This window comes from Perca fluviatilis, chromosome 11 (assembly GCF_010015445.1).
Source record: "Perca fluviatilis chromosome 11, GENO_Pfluv_1.0, whole genome shotgun sequence".
In the NCBI taxonomy this organism is placed as follows: domain Eukaryota; kingdom Metazoa; phylum Chordata; class Actinopteri; order Perciformes; family Percidae; genus Perca; species Perca fluviatilis.
Genome location: NC_053122.1, coordinates 18,360,759 through 18,386,834, shown reverse-complemented (window position 1 = coordinate 18,386,834; position 26,076 = coordinate 18,360,759). Strand labels below are relative to the sequence as shown.

General features: G+C 39.0%; 1 protein-coding gene across 1 annotated transcript; it reads right to left on the bottom strand.

Moving 5' to 3' along the window:
* Nucleotides 1-1,863: 1,863 nt before the first annotated feature.
* Nucleotides 1,864-25,953, bottom strand: mfsd14a2 (major facilitator superfamily domain containing 14A2). The gene is made up of 12 exons (XM_039815899.1): nucleotides 25,709-25,953; nucleotides 18,694-18,789; nucleotides 16,204-16,266; nucleotides 11,041-11,168; nucleotides 10,698-10,812; nucleotides 10,296-10,514; nucleotides 9,971-10,084; nucleotides 8,830-8,901; nucleotides 8,061-8,173; nucleotides 6,084-6,181; nucleotides 4,648-4,805; nucleotides 1,864-4,561 (listed from the first exon to the last, which is right to left on the bottom strand). The coding sequence occupies exons 1-12, from the start codon at nucleotides 25,790-25,792 to the stop codon at nucleotides 4,349-4,351; spliced, it is 1,473 nt and encodes a 490-aa protein (XP_039671833.1). The 5' UTR covers nucleotides 25,793-25,953; the 3' UTR covers nucleotides 1,864-4,348.
* Nucleotides 25,954-26,076: the final 123 nt, after the last annotated feature.

Genomic DNA, 26,076 nt, shown 5'->3' with positions numbered 1-26,076 from the left:
CTTCCTTTCAGTGCTAGGAGTGTTTTACATGGAAAAGAGTGCAAGCATTTACATGTAAAGCAAACTAAAATCAAAGTGTGATATAAAACAATAGCAAAGTGGTTTGATGATTATGGATGCTCAATAAGAGGCCCCATTGTGCTGATGAGTTCATTGTAACTAAATCCGCCTCAGTGGCCAGCGCTGTTAGAGGGCTTCTCAGAAAACATGGCAATGGATTATAGCTAAGAGCCTTATCATCATCTCTTCTATCCCAGGTTAAGACCACTCAGCACCTGTCGCTTCACTTGGACACTTTGCTTACATCATCACATCCCAGCAGATAGAAGGAAACCCCAGTGAGGCAGACTGCTCAGGCATGCAGAGATTATTCTGGAAATGCCCCAAGAGTGAAAGTGATATGAAAGCACCATTAATTTCATGCAGATCATGTTAGCACATGTGAAAAGTGTGACGGCGGGTAAGTAATGCGTTCGACCAGACTTGGATTAACAGTCACAGACTGAACTTAAAGCTACAGTGCATAGTTTCTGTCGCCCCCATGAAGAATTCTAAGTAATGCCAACAAAACTGTCGGTGCGACCACATGATACAAGCCTTCTGTGGTCGCGGACTGCAGGATTACTAAACAACCAGCAACAAAGTTAGAGCATTAAACAAAAGTTCTGGTATGTTGAACATTAAGTAAAGGCTGAAGGGCTTGCTAAACATTTGTAATGGGATCTAATGGGATTTAGGATCCCCGTTTCAAAAATAACACATAAGAATTATTATTTGGTTACTTGCAGAGGCACACCCAGATCACTCAATAAGCTTTGGAATGAAGATGAAAGAAAAGAGTATACACACCCCAAAATCCACAGAGACAACATCAAACATTTAATTGTACAATAAACCTTTAATAAATAGTTTGTCATTAGTTTCCCATATTTACATAATAACCTCCATTTACTTATGTTGCCACTCATTTCTTGGCTAATTTTAGGCACACAAAGAGGGGGTTCAGGCCACAAACCACATCAAACTAAAAACAGGAGTGGCTAGCAGGTAAGTCTTGAGAAATATATAATAACTGCACCATACAACCAAATAGACCAAGAGGTGGCCATCTCCTTGAGCAATAAATATATACATATTCTGTACGTACAGGTGATTTTTGTACATCTACAGTCTGCTTGGAAGCTGTACGAGTGCACATGGGGCTGGTGCAGAATCTTACCAATTTAAGTAGGATTTTAATTTATGGGTTTACCAATGTGTTGGTCCAAAAAAAATTTGAAATTAAAAAAGTAGTATAATATTCAGAGATTAAATCAACACCAATGGCCTCCTGTCTAGTAACACCCCCTCTGAAATAATAAAAAAAGAAAAACTGTGACAGGTTAAGTCAAAATGTTGAGGGTCTAGTGTGGTCAGCATGTACAGCTTGGCTTGAAACATTCGGTGACTTTTGTTATTATCTACTGATAAATCTGAGACAAATAGCAAATGTAACTAACCACGGTGAAAATGCTTATTAAGTGAAGACTGAACCAAAAACCGACAGATGGACATTCGATAAGTACCATCTAGCCCCAATGTTGAAAAGATTCCTAAAAATGACTGAAGTTTTAAAAAGCTATATATATAAAAAAAAAAGCATTAAAACAAACTTTCAGCCAAAAGAAATTAAGACAAGAGAAAACAAGGAAAATATCCAAATCACTCAAGTGTGCAAGCACACATATACACACAGACGCCGTATGAAAAAGCAAACCAAAAAAAAAGAAAAACATAATTTGGCACAAAATATATATATGACGTACATTTCTCTTCAGACAGATGTTAAACAGCATGAAACAATGTAAGCTACTAATCCGTATCGGGTTGCAATTTGGCTATTGAAATGCACTTGAGGCATTTACAAATTCATTTTTGAAAATGACAATTAGGATATTTTCAAAATATTACACAGTATGTGAACAAAGGGAACACAGTGTCACTGATGTGAAGCACCAAAACCAGGCGTTGACCAATATCCAATTCTAGAGCTGCAGTTTCGGTCCTGCAATTCATGTTCAACATGCGCCACCTACTGGCAAGAAAGGCAACGGCAGCAATTTAGCCCTGCAGACAGAACGCCGATGTGCACCGTCTACAGGAAAGAAACAAACAGCTGCTGCAGTTTTGACACTTTCAGGTTGTTGTAAGGGCGGATATTTGAAGTTTTACATTTTGTGCGTTAACTGGATCACATTTACTAATGAATTCTGGGACGTTCACATTGATGTCAATACCATTGTGTAGCCTAACCTCTGTCCTCCTGGTTACTTTTTTAGATTTCTAATATCCATTGGAGGGTTAAAGGGAGGACTAAAACGGTCCTAATCCCAGTTTGTTTGTATGCTGTTTAAATGGTTCTTTTAAGTCGTTTTATTATTTCATGTAGTTGTGTGTTGATTTTATCTAATGGGCATTTATTTTCTATATTTTGGCCATTGGCATTGGCTAATTAGGCTGAGAGCACTGCTATTTTCATGTTTATATGAATGAATACCTTTAATCTTGCACTTTGAGTGACATTTGACACTATTTTTTTACTTTAGCATAGTTAACAGGTGTTTGTGGTAAATGTAAAACCTTAAAACCACTCCTACGTCAGCTTTTAAAAAGAAAAATCTGCAGCTGTAACATTTCTGAAATTGGAGCAGCGGTTACCTTCCTTGCCTGTAGGGGTTGATTAACATTTATTTCTGAACAACTGTTGCAACAACCTTTTGTAATAGGTGGCATAGGTTGGCATGAAAGGAACTGGTCCAACAATGACCAAATAGCACCCTTCGGTGGAGAATCTGAAGGCTGTTAAATGAGAGTTAGAAGCCAGTCCCTTGAGGTGCTCTACATCGGTTCTACCATCTACAATTTTTTTACCATCTGAGGAATGTGCAGTGCATGTTCATAACAGTTTGTATGGAAGCTTAAATTTCGAAACTTTGTTGAAACAGTTTCATTTTTCATATTACAACTTTAGAAATAACTTTTGAATTATCTACTGCAGCAGCATGAGTGATATTCTGTTTAACCTGATGATATCAATTCAAAGACTCCGTATTAACAGTCAGTGCCAACACTGACCTGCTGATAGCAACGCTCTAGCTCCAAATGGTCCAGGAGGCTTTTAAAATAAAACCATGGTTCTGTAAGCTTTAACCCTGAAGGTGATAAATGTCAGGAAACAAAGTAACAGAAGAGGCATGAAAACAAAAAAGGAATAAAAAGTGTAACAGCTCCGATGGGAGCGAAAGCGCAAGATTACAGAGCCTTCTCAGACCTCGGTCTTCATACAGGTTACTATATATATATATATATATATATATATATATATATATATATATATATATATATTTTTTTTTTTTGTAAGTCACTTCGAGGCAACATTTGTTTCTTGAATAAAAACTTGAAGCACAACTAGCCTTCAGTTACAACAGAGAAAAATATACAACCCAAACTGTACTACTAATCTAGAAGAGAATGGCAAGTAAACATTGAAAAACAGTTTTAGCTAATAAAGTGGTCTCTCTCGCACACTTCTCTCCGTAAGAAGTGTGATGTTTAAAGAAAGTGTGGTGTTACGAAGCTTTTTATATCCAAACTGGCTGACCCATTCTGACCTAGATTAGGCTGTGCCTCTGCCCACACTGGTTTGCAGAGACTCCTCTCACAGGTGGACAGTTGCTGCTGTGCATTCAGAGGAAGAACTGTGTTCCCTTCTCAGATGCTTTAACAGAGCTGTCTTCGCAACGACAAGCATCAGAACAGAAGTTAGCTTGTGAAAGACCATTAGACAAGTGCTCAACTAACTGTTGTTGGACAAACAAAGTTGTCACTTCACTGGCTACAGAGGAATATGAAGCACACAAGGATTTAGCAACATTTGAGATCTACGCCACTCACACTCTAAACCAAATCACTTTGGTTCTGTTTTGCACTAGGAGGTGGGGGCAAGCTGTTATATGCTCCACTCCGTTACTGCTTTATAGAAACAAAGGATTAGAGTCCAGCTTAGCTAAGTCTCACAAACGCACACCTTTCCACTGCAGCCCCCCCCCAAAAAACTCAACAGGCTCTCTTGATACAGGGTCTTTAGAGAGTCCTCACAATACCCTGCTTTGAAAAAAGAAAAAAAAAGAAAACGGCTGCTAAGGAGGGAGTGCCCACTTTTGTGCTGTGGACACAAACACCTCTTCATGGCACTTGAGTCTGATGTGTGCCTGAGGTGAGAGTGTGTCCATGTGGTAAAATGTGTGTGCATCTGTCCATGTGTGCATGGGCGTTGGGTTGGAGCGCTGTCTGGCCCCCTTAGCTGTGGTTATACACTGCTGTCCTCCAACAGCGGCTCCTTGCCCTCGGCCCCGCTGCCTTGAGGGCTGTGGGAGTGACTCTGTGCCCCGTTGCTGTGCTTCTTATAGGCGCCGGGCCTCATGCCGGGCCCTGTGTGCTCGGGGATAAACAGGGCCACGAGCAGGGACAGCAGCACTGAGCATGCACCAAACAGGAAGGGAGGACCAGGGATGATGGCACTCTGAAGAGAGACAAACGTTTTATTTAAGTAAAGCTGCCATATGTGGAACTTATTATTTGTATTTTGTAAGAGTATTGTGTAACTACCTCATCAGTGGGGTTGGCCATGTTCGGTTTGGCACCTTTCTCAGAGCCGTCTGTGTCGGTAAGCTCCACGTGGAACAAGTAGAAGACAAAACCGTAAAGAGCAGGGCCCAAACCGTTACAGAGGCCCCGGATTCCAGTAATCATCCCCTGGACAACACCTACAGGCAGGCAGATATAAACATAACACGGTCAGGAAAGTCTCTAATAAATGCTACATTTCAGTGATCAGTTAGAATGATAATTATGGTTATTTGTCAAATAAATAAAAATATGCGACATTGTGTCAATTATCTGTCAGCTAGCAGCAAGACAACCATTTTTGGACACAGTTATATAGCAGGAAAGACCATGTAAACAGATACGTGTCAACTGGATATCCACTTTGATAAAGTGGGACCACTATGAGTTGATAACAATTTACAGATGTGGTGTACTTCCATTTACCCCTCCTCATATTAGAGTGCAATGCTTAAGCACAGATGCCATCTATGGTCAACAAATGGAAAAAGCGATGTACTAAACTTTAAATTTCTTTTTAAATACACTTTCACTTAGGATTAGGGTTGGGTACCGAAACTCTGTGCCAATAGGGAACCGGTGCCGACGTAAACGGTAGTAACGAGACCGAATAAGAACGAAAGTTTCGGTGCCTCATTTCGGTGCTCGACTTTACACTACACCTGACAGCATGTAACGTTAGCCTACCTTTAGCTAGCAGCTGGATTAAACACCGGTAAAATGCTGACAGCTAACGTTAAACAGTGTAAAGTGTGACTGTATTTCACTGTGGAGGACTTCAACAGCGGGATGTAACAGTCTGCAATGCAGCGCAGCAGCAGCTGTTGTCGGAATTCATAGATATACAGTATGTTTATATGGTCGGAATTAAACAACACAGACGGTGCATTCACTTAAAACAGGTAGCCTCGTGGTGCATTCACAGTAATTGTAAAATACCCTTTTCCCATCTGGGGTTCAACAGCAATATACTTGTGAAATAAGTTATTGTTATAGTTATTAAATCTTTAATTTTGACCATGGCCTTAGCAATAAACAAGTCACTGACTGTTGTTTACTACCCTTATTTTTTTTTTTTTACTTTATTGAAAAGTACCGGTTCAGGCACCGGCACAGTTTTAAAAGTATCGATTTAGCACCGGAATCGAAAAAAAACCAAACGATACCCAACCCTACTTAGGATAGAAAACCGTAAAAAAGGACCTTAATTTGGCATTACATATGGGGTCAAATTCTCACTCGTGCTCACTTATACTGCGATTAGCTATTTAATAATTGAAATAATTTTAGTCAATTTTAGACCGTATTTATTTGGGCAAACCCATGTATAGCTGTTTTGGTAAAAATCACACACTGATGCATGCTAATTTTGATTAAATAGTAAAAAGGTGATAGATGTTAACAGTTGAGAACCTTACCTTGTTGGTCGGGGTCTGCATTACGGGACACAATGGCGCTGATGGCAGGGAAAGTGATGCTGGACATGGCTGCAACAGCTCCAGCAGCCCACATCATCCTACAACCAACAACACACATTTGTTAAGGATACAAACAAAACTTTATTCAACCTTTCAAAAATTCAGATTAAAACATGTCCTTCTGAGGTTCAAAGCTGGTTACACCTACTCTGGTTAGAACCTCATGGCTCAGAACAAGAAAATACTTTGCACATCTATTTCATGAGACAGGTGCGTAGGAAAGGGAACAAGTAGGTCAAAAGTTGCAAACCGAAACGTTGCCATTCATCTTTGCATGTTAGAAAGTGTGTGGAGTTGGTTTGCAACCTAAAACCTTATGGCTTTAAAAAAATAAATCCATGGCAAAGATTTGTAGGTTTTACATCAATTGATGGCTTTAGAGTTCTGGTAGTTTGTGTGGTAATCCCCGAGGTAGAGACACTACAAGTAATAGATGCCATTTACTTTTTGTGTGAACATGGAACAACTTGACCTTTATTTAACTTAATTTCCTGGGTATTGACCAAAGCAGAGAGAAACAACAAGGAGACATGTTGTGAAGGTTTTCTTTCAGAATCAATAGATATTATGGGTCACTCTGCCTTCCCCTCCAGGCCGAAACAAGAGAAACGGACGCAGTTATGATCTCACTTCAAGAGAAGCAAATATGATAGTGTGATCTGTGTGTATGGGTGGTGGTTGTTTAGTAAAAGCACAAAAACAATAATTACTGTACCACTGCTATTTGCTTAAAAAAAAAAAAAAAAAAAAGAAGCTATAAAAAAAAAAAAAAAAAAAAAAACTGAATCTCAAACTTTAACTTCCAAGACAGTAACATGCCTGTGCATATGTTAAGAAAATCATTTTACATTAGTCAAACAAGATCTTTCAAATTACAAGTTATTGATGCTTTTAAAGAGTCTCAGTTATCAGATTACAGTGTCACCATCTAGCTGGTGACGGTACTATTGATTGAGGCTATGCTCCCCTCTGGTGGTTTGTCAGGGCATCACAACAACAGTGGACAATGACTAGAAACTATAATGAAAAAGAAAATAGATAAGAAAAGACAATAGGGCCTGTATGTTTGCAGTGTTCATCATTTAGATTTAATTTTTTCTGATTATTGATTCTGGTTGTTATCTGACCGTGCTTCAGGTTCTTGGAATATTATTTGAGTAACACTGAACGCAAAACGACCCATTTAAAGTAGATTTGACTTTCACAAACATTTGTCATCAAGTATTTTGTATTTCTTTTGACTTAAATTAAATAGTCTTTATCTTGCCATGCACAAGTTATTCAATATATATTATGCAATATAACTACGACTGCGGTTTTGCACTTAGACAAACTTCCTTCTTTCCTTAAATATATTAACTCAAGTGACTACGTGTCTCTGTATCACTACTATCTATTGTGAAGTAGGGGTGGGAAAAATAATCGATTCTTAGATGCATCGCGATTCTCTCTAGAACGATTCAATGATTTTTATTTAAAAGTTACTGTTTCCAGACAAGTACAAATCCAAGTGACTGAAAGAGGATGGGATAATGGACAAGAAAAAGTTTAGGCAAGAGTGCAGAAAAAAAAAAAAAAATGGCAGGGAGGGAGGTAAGTAAGTGTATATCTATCTATCTATCTATCTATCTATATATATATATAAAAATAATTGTTAAAAAAATAAAAAAATAGTTGCATCGATAATCTGTTTAGAATCGAATCGTTGGCCTCTGAATCAGAATCGTGAGGTGCCAAGAGACTCCCACCCCTACTGTGAAGCTTGTCCCCACTTGAACCTGAGCTCCATGGATACAAGGAATACAGATAGAGCTGTGGATTCAAAAAGCACTTTTCTTAATGTATCACTGGTTCTGTGTGTCTAAGAACCCTTTGAATGAATGTGGTTGAAAGGTGTGCATGCTAGAGGTTACTGACCAGGGCTGAGAGCCGAAGCCGTACCACGCCAGCTGGAGGATCTGGAAGCCGAGGCCGAGCAGGATTGTGTTCTTATTCCCTATGGAACGCATCAGGATCCCCAACACCACAGTCTGCAGAAACACAGCACACAGGTCAGACAACACCACTCTGAGGAGGCATTAGGTATTGTAGCAAATAGTTTAAATCCTTTTCAAATCACTCTTGAAATCTGGTCTGTTATATAGAGCTAAAACAATTACTTGATTAATCGGACAGAAAAAATATCTGCAACAATATTTAAAATAAATCTATTGTTTCACTAGTTCCATCCCATTAAATGTTAAGATTTGCTGATTTTCTTTGTCTTCTGATAGTAAACTTTTTTTTTTTTTTAAACAAAACAAGCAATTGTTATTTCTGTCTACTCTGTACACACATATTTAACATGTCTGTCTGTCCTCTGTAGTTCTTCCTGAAGTTTCTTCCTTTTTTTTTTTTTACCCCGTTTAAGTTTTTGTGTGGAGTATTTTCTTGTGGATTTGGCTCCAAGGACAGAGGGTGTGGTATGCTGTACAGATTGTAAAGCGCTGTGACGCAAATTTGTGATATACAAATAAAATTGGACTTGCCTTCAAGCTGTGAACTTGGGCTCTAGGTGAAATGTTTTTTGAAAACTATTTTTTGCCATGATATAGACAAAACAAATAAATTAATCATTAAGAATAACAATACTAAAACTTCAAACACAGCAATGTAATTCTACCACAATAGTGTATTTTTTCAGTACCTGGGCTAGTATTGAGAGGATCCCCACTACAGCAATAAAGGCAGCCACTGTCGCTGATGAGAAGCTTATGACCTGAAGGTTAGGAAGCATTCAGATAACACAAGTTAGGACATGACAGGACAAGCACAGTCAGACGAACACATCTCAAAAACACAAAGCCTTCACCCCATTCTCCACGAAACAATGAAAGAAGGAGTTTGTTAGTGGCCTTTTGTAAACACGTGCTGTTTACTACTGCATCTTGGAACAACAAAAGGTGCTCCTCTTTTTCCACCCCTTGTATTTAGGTCAAATATGCGGCCTTTTATCTCTTCAATACAGGCAGCCTCAGGAGTAGGGTAGCTGGTACAAGGTGTGTATAAATTATGACAATGAATGTGGAGAGACACATATACGGTAAAGCAACTTGAGCATAAAAAAGGGGACAGGAGGGCATGTAGAATAATGTTAGCCCAATGCTCCAGAACTACTTTGCTTTTTTTTTTTTACAAGATGGTAGCAGCGGAGACTGTGTGTCTGACTTGGCCAACTGGTTCATCTGACACCGTTTACACAGACTAAACAATCCCCACTTCAAGCAGTTTAACAAAAAGAGGTCACATCTTGTCAGTTCACCTTGAAGCTGCCAGCTGCTTCCAGATGCTGCTGTACCAATGGATATTGACTCAAACAGTCCATTTCGGACGTGTTTTTACAATTCATCGATGTTTCTGCTGTAGAATTTTGCTGAGACACCTAATGAATTTGTTCTACTTATTCACAAGCTAAAACCGTCTGTTCAGCAAACCTGCTGACCCCATCTTAAAGCGATGTAGGCAAAAGTGGTTGTTGGGCAAATCCCCTTTTATTCCAAAGAGGTTAAAATAATAAGAGGAGACACTCCTTTTGGGTTGTCAATACAACATCTGCGCGCAGCCACACAGCTGACTCGCTGCCATTTTGGACTGAACAAAGGGCTTGCAATAATAAAAAGAGATACAGAAAATATGTCATTCCTACTTAAAAGAGGGGATTAATCTGTCTAAAGCTCCTAGTAAACAACGGCCATGGCAGTCACTTAATCTAAACTTATTTGTGTGTATTATACAGTCATTTTTGTGGTCTTTCTGGAAATGTGTAAGCAGGGAGAGCAGAGAGTTACCTGTCTGAGATAGAGAAAGAAGCTGGAGTACTGGCCGGCCTCGGGGAGGTAGGAGAGGAACACTGTGATACAGATGAGGAGCACCGTGGAGTCCTGGCCCACCTTACGCAGAGACTGCCCAAGAGAACATTTAGAACAATTTAAACTTGTTGCATAGCTACACAATTTGAAACGTACGTACGTACGTACGTACGTACGTGTGTATGTGTGTATATGTGTGTGTGTGTGTGTGTGTGTAATATAGGCTGCTCTGTGTTGCTGGAGAGATTGCTGGTGCTGGAAGCCTGGCAAAATGATCAACAAAGAGTGTTATGTTGATACTCACAGCGAAGGGGTCTGCTTGCTCCCAGGAGATGGGTGCTCCCCATGATGCTGGCCTCATCTTCTCTGGCAGCGACTCCGGTACAGCCACCAGGATGAAGCAGATGTCGAGCAGGGCAATGGCTGTGGCCAGGATTACCACCAAGGTGTCACCGTAGGCCACAGACAGGTAGGCTCCGATGGCCGGGCTGGTAACCAGGCTGGCCGCAAAGGTAGCAGATACCTGGAGGGAGGGAGAAGCAGAGCTGAGGGTAAGCAAAGAGGAAGTGATTGATCTTTCATACAGTTTTGAAAAGTGATAAAACAAATACAGGAATGATTCTTCACTAATAATTGCTTCCTTGGATTCCATTTATTATTCAGTTCAAGTTTAACAGGACTCAGTTTTGGTCAACCATCTCCTCACCAAACCGTATGCTGTGCTCCTCTCATGCTCCTGTGTGATATCTGCCACATAGGCAAAGATCACAGAGAAGGTGACAGCAAAGACGCCGGACATGGAGATGACTGCAAAGTACCACCTGAAAGAGAAGAGTTAGGCTTGTCAGCACAGACAAACGTTTACATTGTAAATCCTACCTGAAGTTTACAATGGTGTTTACTGGTCATTTTGGAGCTGTAGTTTATTCTGTTGTTCTATTAGATTGCATTATAGTATATGGGGTTTCAGACCAGCACAGGACAAGACTTCACCTTCTATATTGATACAAGACCAAATAAATGTGTAGAGTTGTCCGTTTGGAACTCACCATGGGCTGATCTTCATCAGTGGAATAGGTGCGCAGGTGAAGAAGACGGTAAGCAGCAAGAAGGATTTGCGTCCCCATACGTCTGACAACGCTCCAATCAGCGGCGCACTCAGGAATGATAAGAGGCCCTAGAGAGGATGGAGAGTGAAAGATAGGGGAGGACATGGGACAGAAAGGGAGGCAAATGTAAATGGATAACTTTTGTAAAGTTATAAGAGTTATAGATTCACAATGACTGTCCAACAGTGAAGGCCAGAAAACACAGACGATCTTTAAAATGGTCTCGTCTTGCTAAGACTAAAAGTTATTTATGATTGTTAAAGCTGTTTTTGCCATTAGGGCTGAACGATTAATTGCATTTGCGATAATATCGCGATATGTTAAAACGCGATTTCCTAATCGCAAAGGCTGCGATTTGGTCTCAATTTGATGACTCGCAAGAGCAAATCAGTCTGCACTACGCAGAGAAAGCATCAACTTAGCACGCTAACGCTACACTGTACCTTGAGCTGATCTCTGTCATTCAAACAATTCTGAGTTGAAGTTTAAAACTTTTACAGCCATATTAATAAAAAGAAGGGTTTTGTTTGGGCTCGAGTCCATACATGCAGTTAATGGATACAGGCACGCAGAACTGAAGGCTCGGTTGGCAACGAGCAAGCTCTGATTAGCGTTTAGCTCCGGTTAGCGGTTAGCTCCGTTATAAAGATATGGGTGGAGGAGCTGCCACCGAGAGGGGTAACAATCAGACTGATAAATGACGGTTTGGGGAGCTTTCACAGCAGCGTGGCCGCGGTGTTTCAACGGTTTTATTAGTACAGTTAATCCCACGGCAAGACCACAGCAACTAACGTAACGATAGCCTCTCTGAGCAAGTGCAGTGTTGACGGTGTCGGCACGCAACTTCACGAGGGGGAGGGGCTGGAGGCAGCTCCTCTCTGTGCACTGTAAAAAAAATATGTATGTATGTATGTATGTATGTATGTATGTATGTATGTATGTATGTATGTATATATATATGTGTTTTTACTTATTTAACTGTCTAGTTTGTAATTGTGTGTTGTTCATACTATACAATGATTTATTGTTTGTCTTTGTTGAATAATACAGAAGACAAAGAGCTTAAAAAAATAATCGAATATCGAATCGCAATCGCAATATTTGGGGAAAAAAAATCGCAATTAGATTATTTTCAAAAATCGTTCAGCCCTATTTGCCATGATGGATAAAGCAATCTTATCTTTCTTTTGTTCTTGACAAAACAAAAACCAAAAAAATCCATTATGTTGACATATAGACAACAGATTGTCATGATAAGTGCTTTCTGGTGGTCACTAATAGGTTTTGACCACTCAATTTAGCTTGTTGGCAGAGTAAACGTTTCTTGCTCAGACAATATCAATGTTCTTAACATCATGACAGCCACGACAAGAGTAGAAAATCTAAAATAATTACAAGCATGTACTCTCCAACTATCTTTAGACTCGGCCTGTAACAATCATTAAATAATTGTCCAACTGCAATTTTTTTTCCGTATTCACATGTTTTGTTTTATGAGATGGGTCACACTTTTGTTTGGATCCATCAAACAGGTTTTTAATACCTGCGTGCACCCTGTAGTGTCACCTAACAGTAGCTATCCTGTGATCCAAGGAGTCCTATCAGAGGACGCCCCATCCGCAAGTCGGCTTTTGAACGTTAAAAATCCACCAAAGCAGCTTTATATTTGTTTTAGTAATGTAGTTCGTCTGTCTATTGTGCCTTGTTAAACAAAAACGACGTTGTAGCAGAAATGGCCGTCATTAATTAACATCATGCTACCGTAGCTCCCTGGGGATTTGTGCTCTTAGGGGTATGACTCTTGATGGTAGTTGTTGATATGCCAAATTGTAATTATAGAAGTCATTATTGGTCGGACTGTGGAGCTTAAGCTATGCTAGCGGCAGCTGTCACTTGTTGCCATTGCAACTCCAAACATCCTGGGCTGTAGCTGTCTCAAGCTAGAGAAATTGATCACGCTCTTTTTTTTTTATTTGTTATTTACTGATAGGGATAAATGTTCTATTGTCAATTTTATGTTCATTTAAGCAAAAAATACAATGTTTATGGATAATAAAAAGGCATGGTTTACTTCATAGGCTGTGTACTTGCGTATCTGGGTCACATAACTGATATATAACAAAAGATGTATCCTGGGACTCATTGAAAACTTTAATGTTTGACAAAGTAACAAATTATTAAATATTTTTAAATTTGACTGAAAAAGACATATGTATTGTTAATCGCAATCATTTTTGAGACAATTAATTGTACAACAAAAGTTGGAATTGTTACAGCTCTACTTTAGACACACTTTCCTTTCCCTGAATAAACACCAGCAAGATGCACTTGAGGCACTCAGCCCTCAATGTGCTTTTATGAACTATTCCGTGGCCATCGGGGGAACCTGCTAAGGTTTTTTGGACAGCTTGCAGGTGTTTACATGTAGCCCAACTTGTGTCAAGCAGGGCGTCGTTGAACAAGAGCACTCACGTTCAGCAAATTTTAAAAGGGCAAACAAAAGCAAGACAAACTTGCTAAAGAAGAAGAATGTTAGTTAAGGCGAGACACGGCAGGCAAAAACATCGGGTTTTTTTCACTGGTCAATTTTGAGATTTTTGGCTATTTGTGTTCAATAACATGTCTTCTTTCAGACTTGTGGTGAAAAGAAAGTCCAAAATACACATTTAGGTCTTTATTTTACTACACTTTGTCGGTTATCGTCGGTAGATTTCTCCTAAATTCAACAAAAGTTGGCGTTCTAAATCATCCCGCTGCTCCGCGATCGCTGTCTGCACCCTATCATCACATATACCGTTGGAAAGCTCTCTCTCTCTCCTCTACAATGCTGTCGGATCCAAATATGGTCATTTCCTTTTCATCAGCAACCAATCGTGAAAGTAAAAGGGGGGATTTAACTCAAAATGCGCAATCTCATTGGCTGATGCCAATTTCTAACAACGTGATTCGTTCAGAATCGTCACGTGACGCGCTCTGACATTTCCGGTAGTTCAGAATGTCGAAAGAAATGCGTCGAAAAACGGTCGAAAATCACCTCAGAGAAGACGAAAACAGTTGTTATTAGCAAGAAGACACAGGGGATTACACACTAAGACAGCAGATGATGAAATGCCTTCACATAGTACGTCGATATGTCAACTATCGTTCAGAAAACAGGAGTTTTCAGACAGCGGAGGTAATCAGACCCTCTCTCTCTCAAAGCAGTTTACAGAAAGTCATATAGCCTACATGTCCTATGGGTCACATATATACTAACTACACTGTACTGATCGCGATACAACACACTATATTACAAAACAATTACATTACACAACAGTTAAAATGGTTGTATAATATAATTACTATATAATAGGCTACTAAACAAATCTGTAATTTTGGGATCCTAAAGTGGTTGTGAGTCCCTCAGGCTGTGGCAGACAGATCCATATTGAGCTGTCAGTAGAGCTGCTGTCTCCTAGGAGAACTTCCGGCTTCTTTTCTGGTGTTAACTTTGGGAAGTTTTATTTTTTTGGCTATTTTTCCAAGGTGTAATTCTCTTAGTTAAGATAGTTTTTCCCAGTGGAGGAGGAAGAGTATCTCTGTCTGACCCAGCTGGTGGTCACTGAGCCTGTCTCTCTCTCTCTCTCACTGACCTGTCTGTCTGACCTAGTTGGTGGTCAAATAACAATTTAGTCTACTTTGTTTGCTTTCTCCAATGTTCTAAATAGTGGTCTTTTAAATGATTCATAATTAGTTTGGTTCTGTTGTTATGAACCAGTGCTGATGGGAGCCTGGTTAGTTAGCTTCACCATCAGCTGACTGAGGGGACTGGTTAGTTAGCTTCACCATCAGCTGACTGAGGGGACTGTTTTGTGGGGAAAGTAAGCTTGAGGCAGCAGCAATATGGCAATCTCCATCTTCAATGAAGGTGCCTCTGCCATGCTTTCTGTTATGGAGAAGTTGTGGCTTCAGAGCACAGTTGTGATGGTCAATTCAATGAGAGAAACTAATATGCCAGTGTAAAACACAGGCACAAGAGTCTAAGCATAGCTAAACTAGCCTACATATGGTGCTGGAATGGACAATTAGACTTTAGAAAGCTGTGACATCTACTGTTGGTCTTGTTCTGTGTCCATACAACTGTCTAGTGTGGGTTTTGTCTGCAACTTTGTGCATGATATGCCAATGTTAATTCAATGAGTTACTGCACTTGTAGGTCTTATATGCCTGCCATTTTATTAAGTAATCAATTTTCATGAGCTTGAAATATTCTATATTATTATTACTAAGGGGCTGAGCATTTATTCTGTTTTTGAGCAATTTTGTCAATAGAAATGTATTAAATTCCAATATTTAAATCTTTAAATGCCATTTTCTCAAAATGAGTTTTTTGTCATTTTTCAGTATAAACATCTCAGCCTATGTAGCACGTATGTACACCAAACTTTCCAGTTATACACTTAGTAGGATTCTGAAGATATTTACAGAGGGATTTGTTAATAAATCATTCCTGGCCTGATTTATGTCACATTTTAAGCAAAAAAATGTGGCGAAAATCGATTTTTTAAGGCCATGGACAGTATATTTGGATTTCCTAGGTAATGAAAGCAGATATCCTGAAATCCCTCTGTAATTTTGTTTTCATCTTGTGTGTAAACAAAATGAAAAAATAATTTTGCACCTGGCTTTATCATACGTTCAGATCTATCTACCGAAAATATATGCAAAATCACGCATATTTAATGAGATAATGCCTAATTTGCATAATTAAACAGACACATTTCAAAAACTTGTAATACATTTCTTTTATATACTTATGTAAGTAATCAACTGAGGAAGTTTCATGGTGATATCTATTATTTTAAAATTTTACCCTATTCACCTGTAGTGTCTCACCTTAACAGCCACTGTAGTAAAAAGAACATGCTCCTGGCATGTCTTACTGTATGGCTTTTTGTGACTAGAAAAATAAATTTAATATTTGAATGAGTTAATCCACAAAAACCTTTCCACTTTGCATTAATTTTAAGTCATTGCATTTTAAAACACAAATATATTTCTTGCTATGAGATACTGTCTCTCATGAGAGCCAGAATGTTGTGTTTGTGTATACTGACATCTTACCTTGACACCATGGATAAGCCCATTCATCAGGAATGTGTGTTGGGGGAATGTCTGGTGTAATACCTGAAATACAAAACAGATAACGCCACATGAAACCACGTTATGAACATATACTGCGTCACATTTCAAACAATGATTAACAGTGGTTTATGTACTTTTCAGAGTTAAACTACAACTAGGTAAACAAGTGTGACGCCACTGGACAAAAACGTACCAAATGATGGAAGGTTGAAATAAAAAAAAAAAAAAAAAAAAAAAAAACAGGAATTCAATCATTGAGGCCTATGGAAGAAAATTATGGATGACGCAAATTTGTCAAATAGGTAAAACAGAAAAACAAAACTAACCATAAACAGCATATAACACAACGTGTTATACATAAAATTGAAGAATTACAGAGGATAAAAACTTTAAAAGTTGAAATATTTTTCCATAGTGGTCCGGGGCACCCCAAACTATCAACACAACCAACACCACAGATGGCTGGGCCCCTGCTCCATTACTAAGTGCAAATTAAGGCTGCACGATATGAGGAAAATATCTAATTGCAATTATTCTGACTGATATTGCAAGTTTTTGCACGATTCTCATTTTCATTGAAAATATTAAAATCAAAAACATTTAAAATGATTATGGTGCGATTTTTGGGTGGATCTGTACCAAATAAAGACTTAGTCTGTAGGATACGATTTGTAGGCCGGGACGTCTCTGCAGCACCACAATACTAAATTCTTAATTGTTTTGACACATACAGTACAGGCCAAAAGTTTGGACACACCTTCTCATGCAATGCGTTTCCTTTTTATTTTCATGACTATTTACATTGTAGATTCTCATTTAGCCTTTTACAAATATTGATCTCCCTGCAATTTCTATATTGCACTAGTCCATATTGCGATTTTGATAAAATTGCGATAAATTGTACAGCCCTACTGCAAATTGTGATATGTTTACATTGATTTTTTTAAGCTTTTATTATTGACACGATAGGGAGAACTTTTTTTCTTCATTTTTGACCATGCTTTGTTTACCACTGCTGTCCCACAAATGTAAAGAACCATAGTTGGGTATTTCAGGATAAATATAGCTAGACGCTGTGTTCTAGCAATACTGTATCTTTGTGAGAGTGCAGAGAGGAAAGGGGGTGTTCAGATAGTTAAAATCCATGGTATGTTCAGTTCAAAGTCCATAACGTCAGTGTGCAGCAAGTATGGAGCACAAGTGTCACTGGTTTGGTAACATGAAGCCTTGGTTTAATTTAGGACACGTGAAGCTTGACTGAGACTGAATAACAGGATTTGATTATTGTTTAGGGGAACAGAGGGAATGCTTGAGGCATGGCTAATAATCTCTGCCTCTGGTAATAAGGTAATAAACACACACACACACACACACACACACACACACACACACACACACACACACACACACACACACACACACACACGACGACTGTTGCTGCTGGATACTAATGAAGCAGTACCTCTCATCTTTAGGCACCCCCTGATTAGTCCAAAATGCAAATCCTGCCTCTGCCTAGTGATCTTGGGGGCAACAATTAATGCTTTACAACCCCCCAGTGATTAATGCTTAACAGTTGCACATACAACCACCTCTTCAAATAATAGACTGCTGAAAAGCATGTATTGCATAAGCCTGTCTGATTCACATCATGTGGGGCACAGATGTTTGCTCATCAGTTGTTTGAGATAACGGTTTCTGCCCAAAGTAATTTACATTGGTAGAGGAAAACGTGTGTGAAAGAAAACTGACAACAGAAATTGAATAAATACAGGAGGTTGGCTGAAAAATTTAAAGCTACTATAAAAACTATTAATAAACAAACCCTGCTGGTATCAATTAAAACATGTCATCACTGACTCATCTTGGCACTTTGCTTTCAAACTAGATCTGTTTTTGAGGAGACGATCATCTGTGTTTTTTAAATATTGGCCGGTGATCTTCTGGTGCCATCATTTTTTTCAAAAAAACACAGGTTACACTTTTTGAAAGACAATCCTCTAAATAATGCTGTTCCGAGTTGCCTGTTGCAAATATGTAAACGGTTAAACCACACCATTCGGAAGCAAATGTGTGGCGTGGTTTGCCTGGCTGGCATCTATGCTGTGGCCTGACAATACAAACCAGCAACCCCCTGATAAGCCTTTTCAACAAAGAACTGGTGCTCAGACAATACAACAGATTGATGCCCTTTTCATATTTCTCAGTCCATTAGCGCTTGACAAAACATCTGCAAACACACACGCATAGAAAACAAAAGTGCGTCACACAGGGCCTCGCTCATTTAATTAGGGATTCAATCATTCATAGACACTGATGGGCCTTGTGCGATTCCAGTCAATGGGAAATGCCACTCTTTGGCTAGGTTACCAGAGAGGCAAGGTGTAGGCGTATGAATATATTACTAACTGTTATGTCAGTTTACATAATCGGGCATCTATGTGAGAGTGCGCGTGTGTCCAGGCTTACCGAAAGCATCGGGGTGGTAAGAAGACCCCATGCAAAAAACTCCAGGAAGATGACCACCACAGCATGGTAAACACTTGGCTCACCGATTCCCTGAGGCTAGATGGAGACAGAGAGAGACACATACCAACAGAAAGGTGATTAGCTAAGAAGAAACAAACATTTTTACATGTATCAAAGTACCTGTAAATGGTAACACATTACCAGATTAAACCTGCTCCTGTGGGATCTTTTGTAATCTGCTCCCATGACACGATCATCCAGACAATCAGTAAATTTACTACAAATAATGTGATTACTGTGCATTAAAATATTAACGGGAACTTTTTCAATAAGGAATTTATATGTTCACAGTAACCCCCTTAAGCTCCCCGATAGTTTAATAAATAAATAAAATAAAAAGAAAGGGGCCGCATCCTGCAGACAATTAGGAAATAGGAACATAATGAAATTAGTATGGTTTTCTAAACTGATGACGTTACAGAGAACAGAGCATAAAGCAGTATATCCGCTGCAAAAATTAAAAGGTGCTCTAAGTGATGGGACACGTTTTTTAGGCTACAACATTTTTCGTCACATTCAGCAAACATCTCACTGCATCACTGCAGCAGCGTTAGCACGTAGGCTACTTCCACAATGCCTATTCATTACTCAACCAACTCCTTCTTGTCAGTTATTGGCTGGAACACTGTTATGGTTCGTGGGGCAGGTTGGCGCAGTTTGTTTTTGTTGCCGTTTGTGGAGCCTGGGCTGTCTTCAGAGACCACGTTTTATTACAGTGTGTTCATGGGACAGGCAGTGAGGACATGTTTGCTGTATGTGACAAAAAATGTTGTAGCCTAAAAAACACGTCACATCACTTAGAGCACCTTTAAGCGGTTTTATTTTTTCACAATTGCATTTTTGTAATTTCTCTATTCTACAACATGAGTATGCACCGCATCAAAATCGAATTTCCACGAAACAAAAAGCGACTAAGGTGAATACATGCATTTTTTTGAAAGCATGCAATCACTTTGGCTTTATTGATCCAGTCATACTTACTTTAATTATGATATTAATGCAACAAGGTTAATCTGTTTACATGACATCTGTAACATTAGCTACATGGCCTTCCTCTGAGTACATGTCAATTAAAACAGCTGACACCGATGGGGCTGTATGTGCGTTATTGCATGTTTACATGGACAGAGGGGTGTTGGTGACCTTCTTCAGGATCCCAAAAATAAACTGGAAAAGACGACCGAGGCCAGCAGGACGATTTTGGGGTGGGTTTTGCCTGCCTCCGAAGAAGGAGTGGCCGCAAATGAGCCAATGTTTACCGGGCAGCTGCTCAACGAAGAGACGGGACAGCAGAGAGAGCCGGATGTCCCTGACCTTTCGCTTTGTGTGTTGCCATTCTCAAACACTGTTTGATTCAGGAAACAACAACAACAAACTTTGAGCTAGCAAGCTACTAACTTAAGCTAGTTTTAAAGAAAATTTGGATCATGTAACAAGGCAGGCCTGCTTGGTTCTTTCAGGGGAATGATTGTAAAGGTTTAAAAAAGAATGTTTATGGCATTTACTATCTTAGTGGTACGTTTCTGGACCGATTGGTGGGATTGCTGTGGACGAAGTCCACACGTACGGCAATACACTGGTAATTTCAAATTGCATTTAACCATGTGTCTAGCTAATCTAAATAACTCACATTACTGTATTATGTGAACAGTAAACTTCATTTAATATTGTATGTGGCATATTATTTAGCGGGTGCAAATCGCCTGTGCAAAACAGGTCCCCTTCTGAGACCATTTTCCAAAGGCACCATCGCTGTGTCTGCAGCTTAGAGCCTCCCAAGACGATTGTGATTGGTTTAAAGAAATGCAAACAACCCAGGTTTGTTTTTGTTTGTTTATATATATAAAAAATTTTTTTAAATCGTTACATTTCTATAGTTAAAATAAATAAATAAATAAATAAATAAATATAGTTAGTTATTAATCCCATGTTTTATCACATGATTAAAATTCTATTATTTTGCATTTCAGAACAGTTTTTAAGTACATATTAACAATGGAAAGCAATTCCTACCAGTGTATCTTGATTGGGAATCAAATGAATGCAAAGAAAGTTACTTTATGAACTTGACTTTAAGATTTGTATTCATTTATTATTTATTTACTGTAAACAAAAAAGAAAAGAAGGGTACTAAACAACAGTCAGGAACTTATTTATTGTTAAGGCCATGGTCAAAATTAAGGATTTAATAATAATGTAATAACTAACTTATTTCACCAGTAAATTTCTGTTGAACGACAAAAACAACCACGATATGGGAAAAGGGTATTTTAAAATTACTGTGAATGCACCACGAGGCTACCTGTTTTAAGTGAACGCACTGTCTGTATTGTTTAATTCCGACAACGGCAACTGCTGCGCTGCAGAGCAGACTGTTACGTCCCGGTGTTGGAATTCTCTACAGTGAAATACAGTCACACTTTACTAGAGCTGCTCCCTCTTAGTCGAGTAGTCGACTAATCAGTTGTTTTGGTCTTAGTCAACTTAGATTTCTTTAGTCGATTAGTCATGTTTTATGCTTTTTTCATGCAGAATGACTTATTTCCAAGAAACGTACAAGCACATCTCTGGTAGGGCCAAAGTTTGGAATCAGTTCAAACGTAACTAAAACTAATACACTGCACAATGTGTCTACTGCAAAATCAAACTAGCTTACCACGATAATAGCACAACGTCAGTGCTTTAGCATCTCAACAGAAAACATGGAGTCTAACTTAATCATCCATTCCACGAAGCGGACAAAAGTAAATCACAGAGTCGTATGGATGGTGGAACTACACCAAACAACAACTACTAAAGTCAAAAGACAAGAAAATACGTAGTGGTGACCACGATCTGATCTAAAGAGCTGATGCGTTGACTATCCCTTCAGAAAAACAGCCTCTCCCTCTCTCTCTCTCTCTCTCTCTCCCCCAGAGCTGAGTGACATTATAATCAAATATATAAATGACAATAAGTTGAGAATAACTAATATTTATATATAGGCCTACTGTATATACAGATCAGTCTCAGGTTGAAACTTGTAGTTCTGAAAGTTAAGTTGCACAACTTAATGTAGTGTTTGTGTATTTTAATGTATGTATTAGTTTGAGGTTGATATCATTTGAAAAAAAAAAATCTTTAAAAACAATGTAATATGGCACTTAAATGCACTTAATGTTTAGTTTTTTGAGAGATGATATTGTAAGCAATGTAGGCAATACAAATGTTGCTTTTTTCCAAAAATGTTGCTTTTTTCGCTAGTTTTGGTTGTTTAAAAACGCAAAAAAAATTATCCGATTAATCGATCGATAAAGTGCTAGATTAATCGATTACAAAAAGAATCGATAGCTGCAGCCCTAATCTCTGATAAACACAAGAATTCATGTGGTGCTTTTGCATGACTCTTTGCTGAGAAACTCAGATTTACAGATCTGTCGATTAAATCAACTAATCGATTAGTCGATACAATTGAATGAGTGTTAGTCGACTAAGAATTTCTTCAATCAAGCACAGCCCTAAACTTTACACTGTTTAACGTTAGCTGTCAGCATTTTAACCGTGTTTAATCCAGCTGCTAGCTAAAGGTAGGCTAACGTTAGCTGCTGTCAGGTGTAGTGTAAAGTCAGGCACCAAAATGAGGCACCTTATTGGTTATTGGTTCTTATTCGGTCTCGTTACTAATTTTGATTACTCACGGACGTCCAGTGATCACCGGTTGATGAGACAGTGTTTGCACTTTGGTTTCAACAACAGGTCAGCGAGTAGCACTCTCCAAAATAGTGCTTTGCCTGAGCCCACTAGCATCAACCTGAGTCACGTTAACTGGACTATGCTTAGCTCGTAGGTGGTAGCTCAAGCTTGACGTGCTTCATTGATATTTTAATTCGTCTTTACACAATGTGCATATGGCTTTCGACTTGTCTACGAGCCGTCCTGCAGTTTTGGAAAATAAAAAGCGCCATTCAGAATTGTGTTGCTGCTGCATTTCTCCATCATGCCTGCAGCAGGAGGATGTGTTACGAGGAAGTATGGCAGCTTGATGATAAGTAAAGGTGCGGCAAAGGGTCAAAATAGTAGCCTGTTAGGCATGATGTGAAGTGAAAATAAATGGCGGCATGCGATTAAAAAAAAAAAAAAAGTAGGATATTTAATTCATAGCTTTTCAAGCTTCAAAAACAAAAAATTCTGCAGTGCTCTAATACTAAATAAATTGGATACATAAAACTACAGCACTGAGCACATGGCGCATCCTTAATGTGCAAAACATAATATGTAAACAGAAATGTTGTTAGGCATACATTAAATTGTAAACAGAAATAATCGATTATGAGCCTGCCAATTATCGATGCATTGTCCATGTTTCGATGCAACGATTATTTGATTAATTTCCACACACACACACACACACACACACACACACACACACACACACACACACACACACACACACACACACACACACACACACACACACACACACACACACACACTTTAGACCGACTCAACTTTGGGAGAAACGCAACTCCACCGACTCAACTTTGGGAGAAACGCAACTCCACATAATGTGACACTCCCACCGCACAACCTTGCAGCAAATTGCCAGATTGCGTTTTTTTGGTCTCAAGCAGCTTAAGGCTTAGGTACAACATCAAATGAAACTAAATGACTTCTCAGATCTAATGATTGTAGTTGGTCCCCAGTGGACTTCTTTAGCAAGTCTTTTAGCTTTTTGAGTGTTATTTATTAATTATCTGCTCTAGCTTTTTCAATGTTTTAGACATAGATATGGTAATAATATATATGGTACAAAATAATTGTTTTTAATTGAAAAATGTAAAATTTTCTTGAGGGAGGACACCTAAACGCCCTGGCAAATATATGCACTTAAGTCTTCCACAAATCTAGGGAAAACCCTGTATACAAGTCTATAAGGTGGAGAGAAAGTGTGATGAGTGAGCGTGGATTCTGTGCAGGATCTTTGGCAGGAAACATAGCGAGGTGTGATAATTGTGGTGACTATAAAGTAGGCCAGGGCCAATTTAAAAACAAACAAAAAAACAAACACTAGCTGCTAGTTTACTCACTCATGTGGTTTGTAATTTCCCCACGTGGAAAGGGTGAAAAGCATCACAGAAAACCAGTCTACCGGTCTGTATGACAAATTGGGGTGCAAGTCAGAGGAAACTCCCAACCTTTTTGTTGCATGCTAAATCTATTTTTCACCCCACCTGCTTAGCTGAAAAGGAATGAGGAACAATCTGTAACTGTCTCATTATATGGATGTTGCAACTTCCTCACCACTGAAACGACGACTAGCTAGACCATAGGGGATCATTGACTAGTAAGCGTCTACGCCTATTAGATGCTTAGACTGAATCAAGGGCTGGACGTTGAAAGTGAAATCTTAACGGCCGAGTTGTCAGACCTAGTAGCTGCAGTAATACAGCAAGGCAAAACAATGATCTAAACTAAGGACCTCATTGGAAGAGAGCCACATCATGTCAGGTGAAAAATGTACAGACACAAGGCCGTTTTAGGACCAATACTGAGGGAAAACAATAGTTTCATTAGAATTACAAATCTGAGTGTCTTCATATGGATACCCAGCATGTTTGGCATAGCTGTCCACTGATTACATAACCAGCACTGATGCCTCCCTGTATTTATAACAATCCTACCATAATCAATCTTTGCCAACAGCCTAATTTGAGCCTAATTAACTATCTCTTCCACCATCTAAATGATCCAAATAACTAGGATCCCTGATATGATAGATAGATGATTAAGGGTGAATATTATCACATCATGTGGTGGTTTAATCTTATCTGGACTACAGGCATCAATGCCCCAGAGAAAGGAGTATAAATGTGTCAGAAACAACACGCTGATATTTAACCAATCATAAGCACCATATTTTGAACAGCCACCATATAGTTATAAGCTTTGTTACGTTACACTGCTGTTTTAGCAGTGGCAGTCAATAGTTTTGCTTCCCCTGAAATGTTGACTTAAACATCCAAACCCTGCTAAGTTTACAAGTCTTGCCTTTGCCCATTTTTAAACCACATTATCGACGATGGATATCCATGTCTGCCTGGCAATCAGAATCAAAATTAGCTTTAATAGCCAAGTAGGTGTGAACACATGCAAGTAATTTGACTCTGGCTTATTGTTGCTCTCAAAGCACATACACATGTAAACAAATAGCTATATAAGGATTTTAAACAGTAGTACAATAGGGTAATGCAAAAGCACAAATGGCGCTGGAATAAATTAGAGAAAGAATTATTAATATAACAAGTTTGCTTATATACTGAATCATAGGTAACGTTAGGTGAATATGAAAGTATATAGCTAACGTTAGTGTATTTTGTTACCTTACCTTGTTAAACAATTAGCTAGGTAACGTTAGTACAAAAAGTAGCTTAAAGCTATTACTTAATTTTCCGTTTGTTGCAACAGAATATAAACAACCCCAGTTTAACACGCATATGCTAGTGAGCTAATGTTAACCTAGCCACAGTTTGTGCCTCACAGTGATGCACTGTCACGCGTACTTTCTACAAGATTTGAACAAACGTGAGATAACGTAAAACATGAATTACTTTTTAAAGTTAGATAATTGAATATTTAGGTTAACTAGCTAACTGTAGGACGATAAATAGTTGTCCAGCTAACGTTGACATTAGCCAGCTAGCTAGAGTTATCTGAGCTGACGTGTAAACGACTAGCAAACGTAGGCCGCCAACATTAGCCGATGCTAGCTGCGTTAGCCAGTTAGCTAGGCGGACCCAGCTAACGGTGAACATTATCCGCTGGGGTAAACCATCAAAGACAGAAAGCCGTAGACAAAAGCCGCTACGACTGCTGTTTTCATACAATAAACAATGCTGCTAACTAACTTCAGCGGCTGAGAGCCAGTTTAGCTCCGTGACAAGCGGACTTAACGAAGATAAATAAATATTTAACTCACACTTCCTCCATCTTTTATTATAATTTTCTTTGCAAGAAGAATGCTGCGGTTCAGCCGCTTTTTCTTCTTTTTCTCCCCCGTCATTGTTAACTTATGTCCATTCTTGGTGTCAGAGGGTCATCGTTGCACCTATCAAAACTAAAATAATCTACCGATTTCGGCTACAGCTCATAACACCTCGTCAGTCGGCTCCAGGCAGCTAGCAATGAGCTAACTGATGATTTCTCGTCCCCACCTCATTTCAACCCGTCTTCCTGAACTAAATGTTGACCCGCCCTTCAAGTGCAACACCACTCACCGATTGGCTGCCTGATAAAAGAGCAAGGCCATCCGTGCGACTGATTGGTTTAGAAAAACGTTGGTGCTAT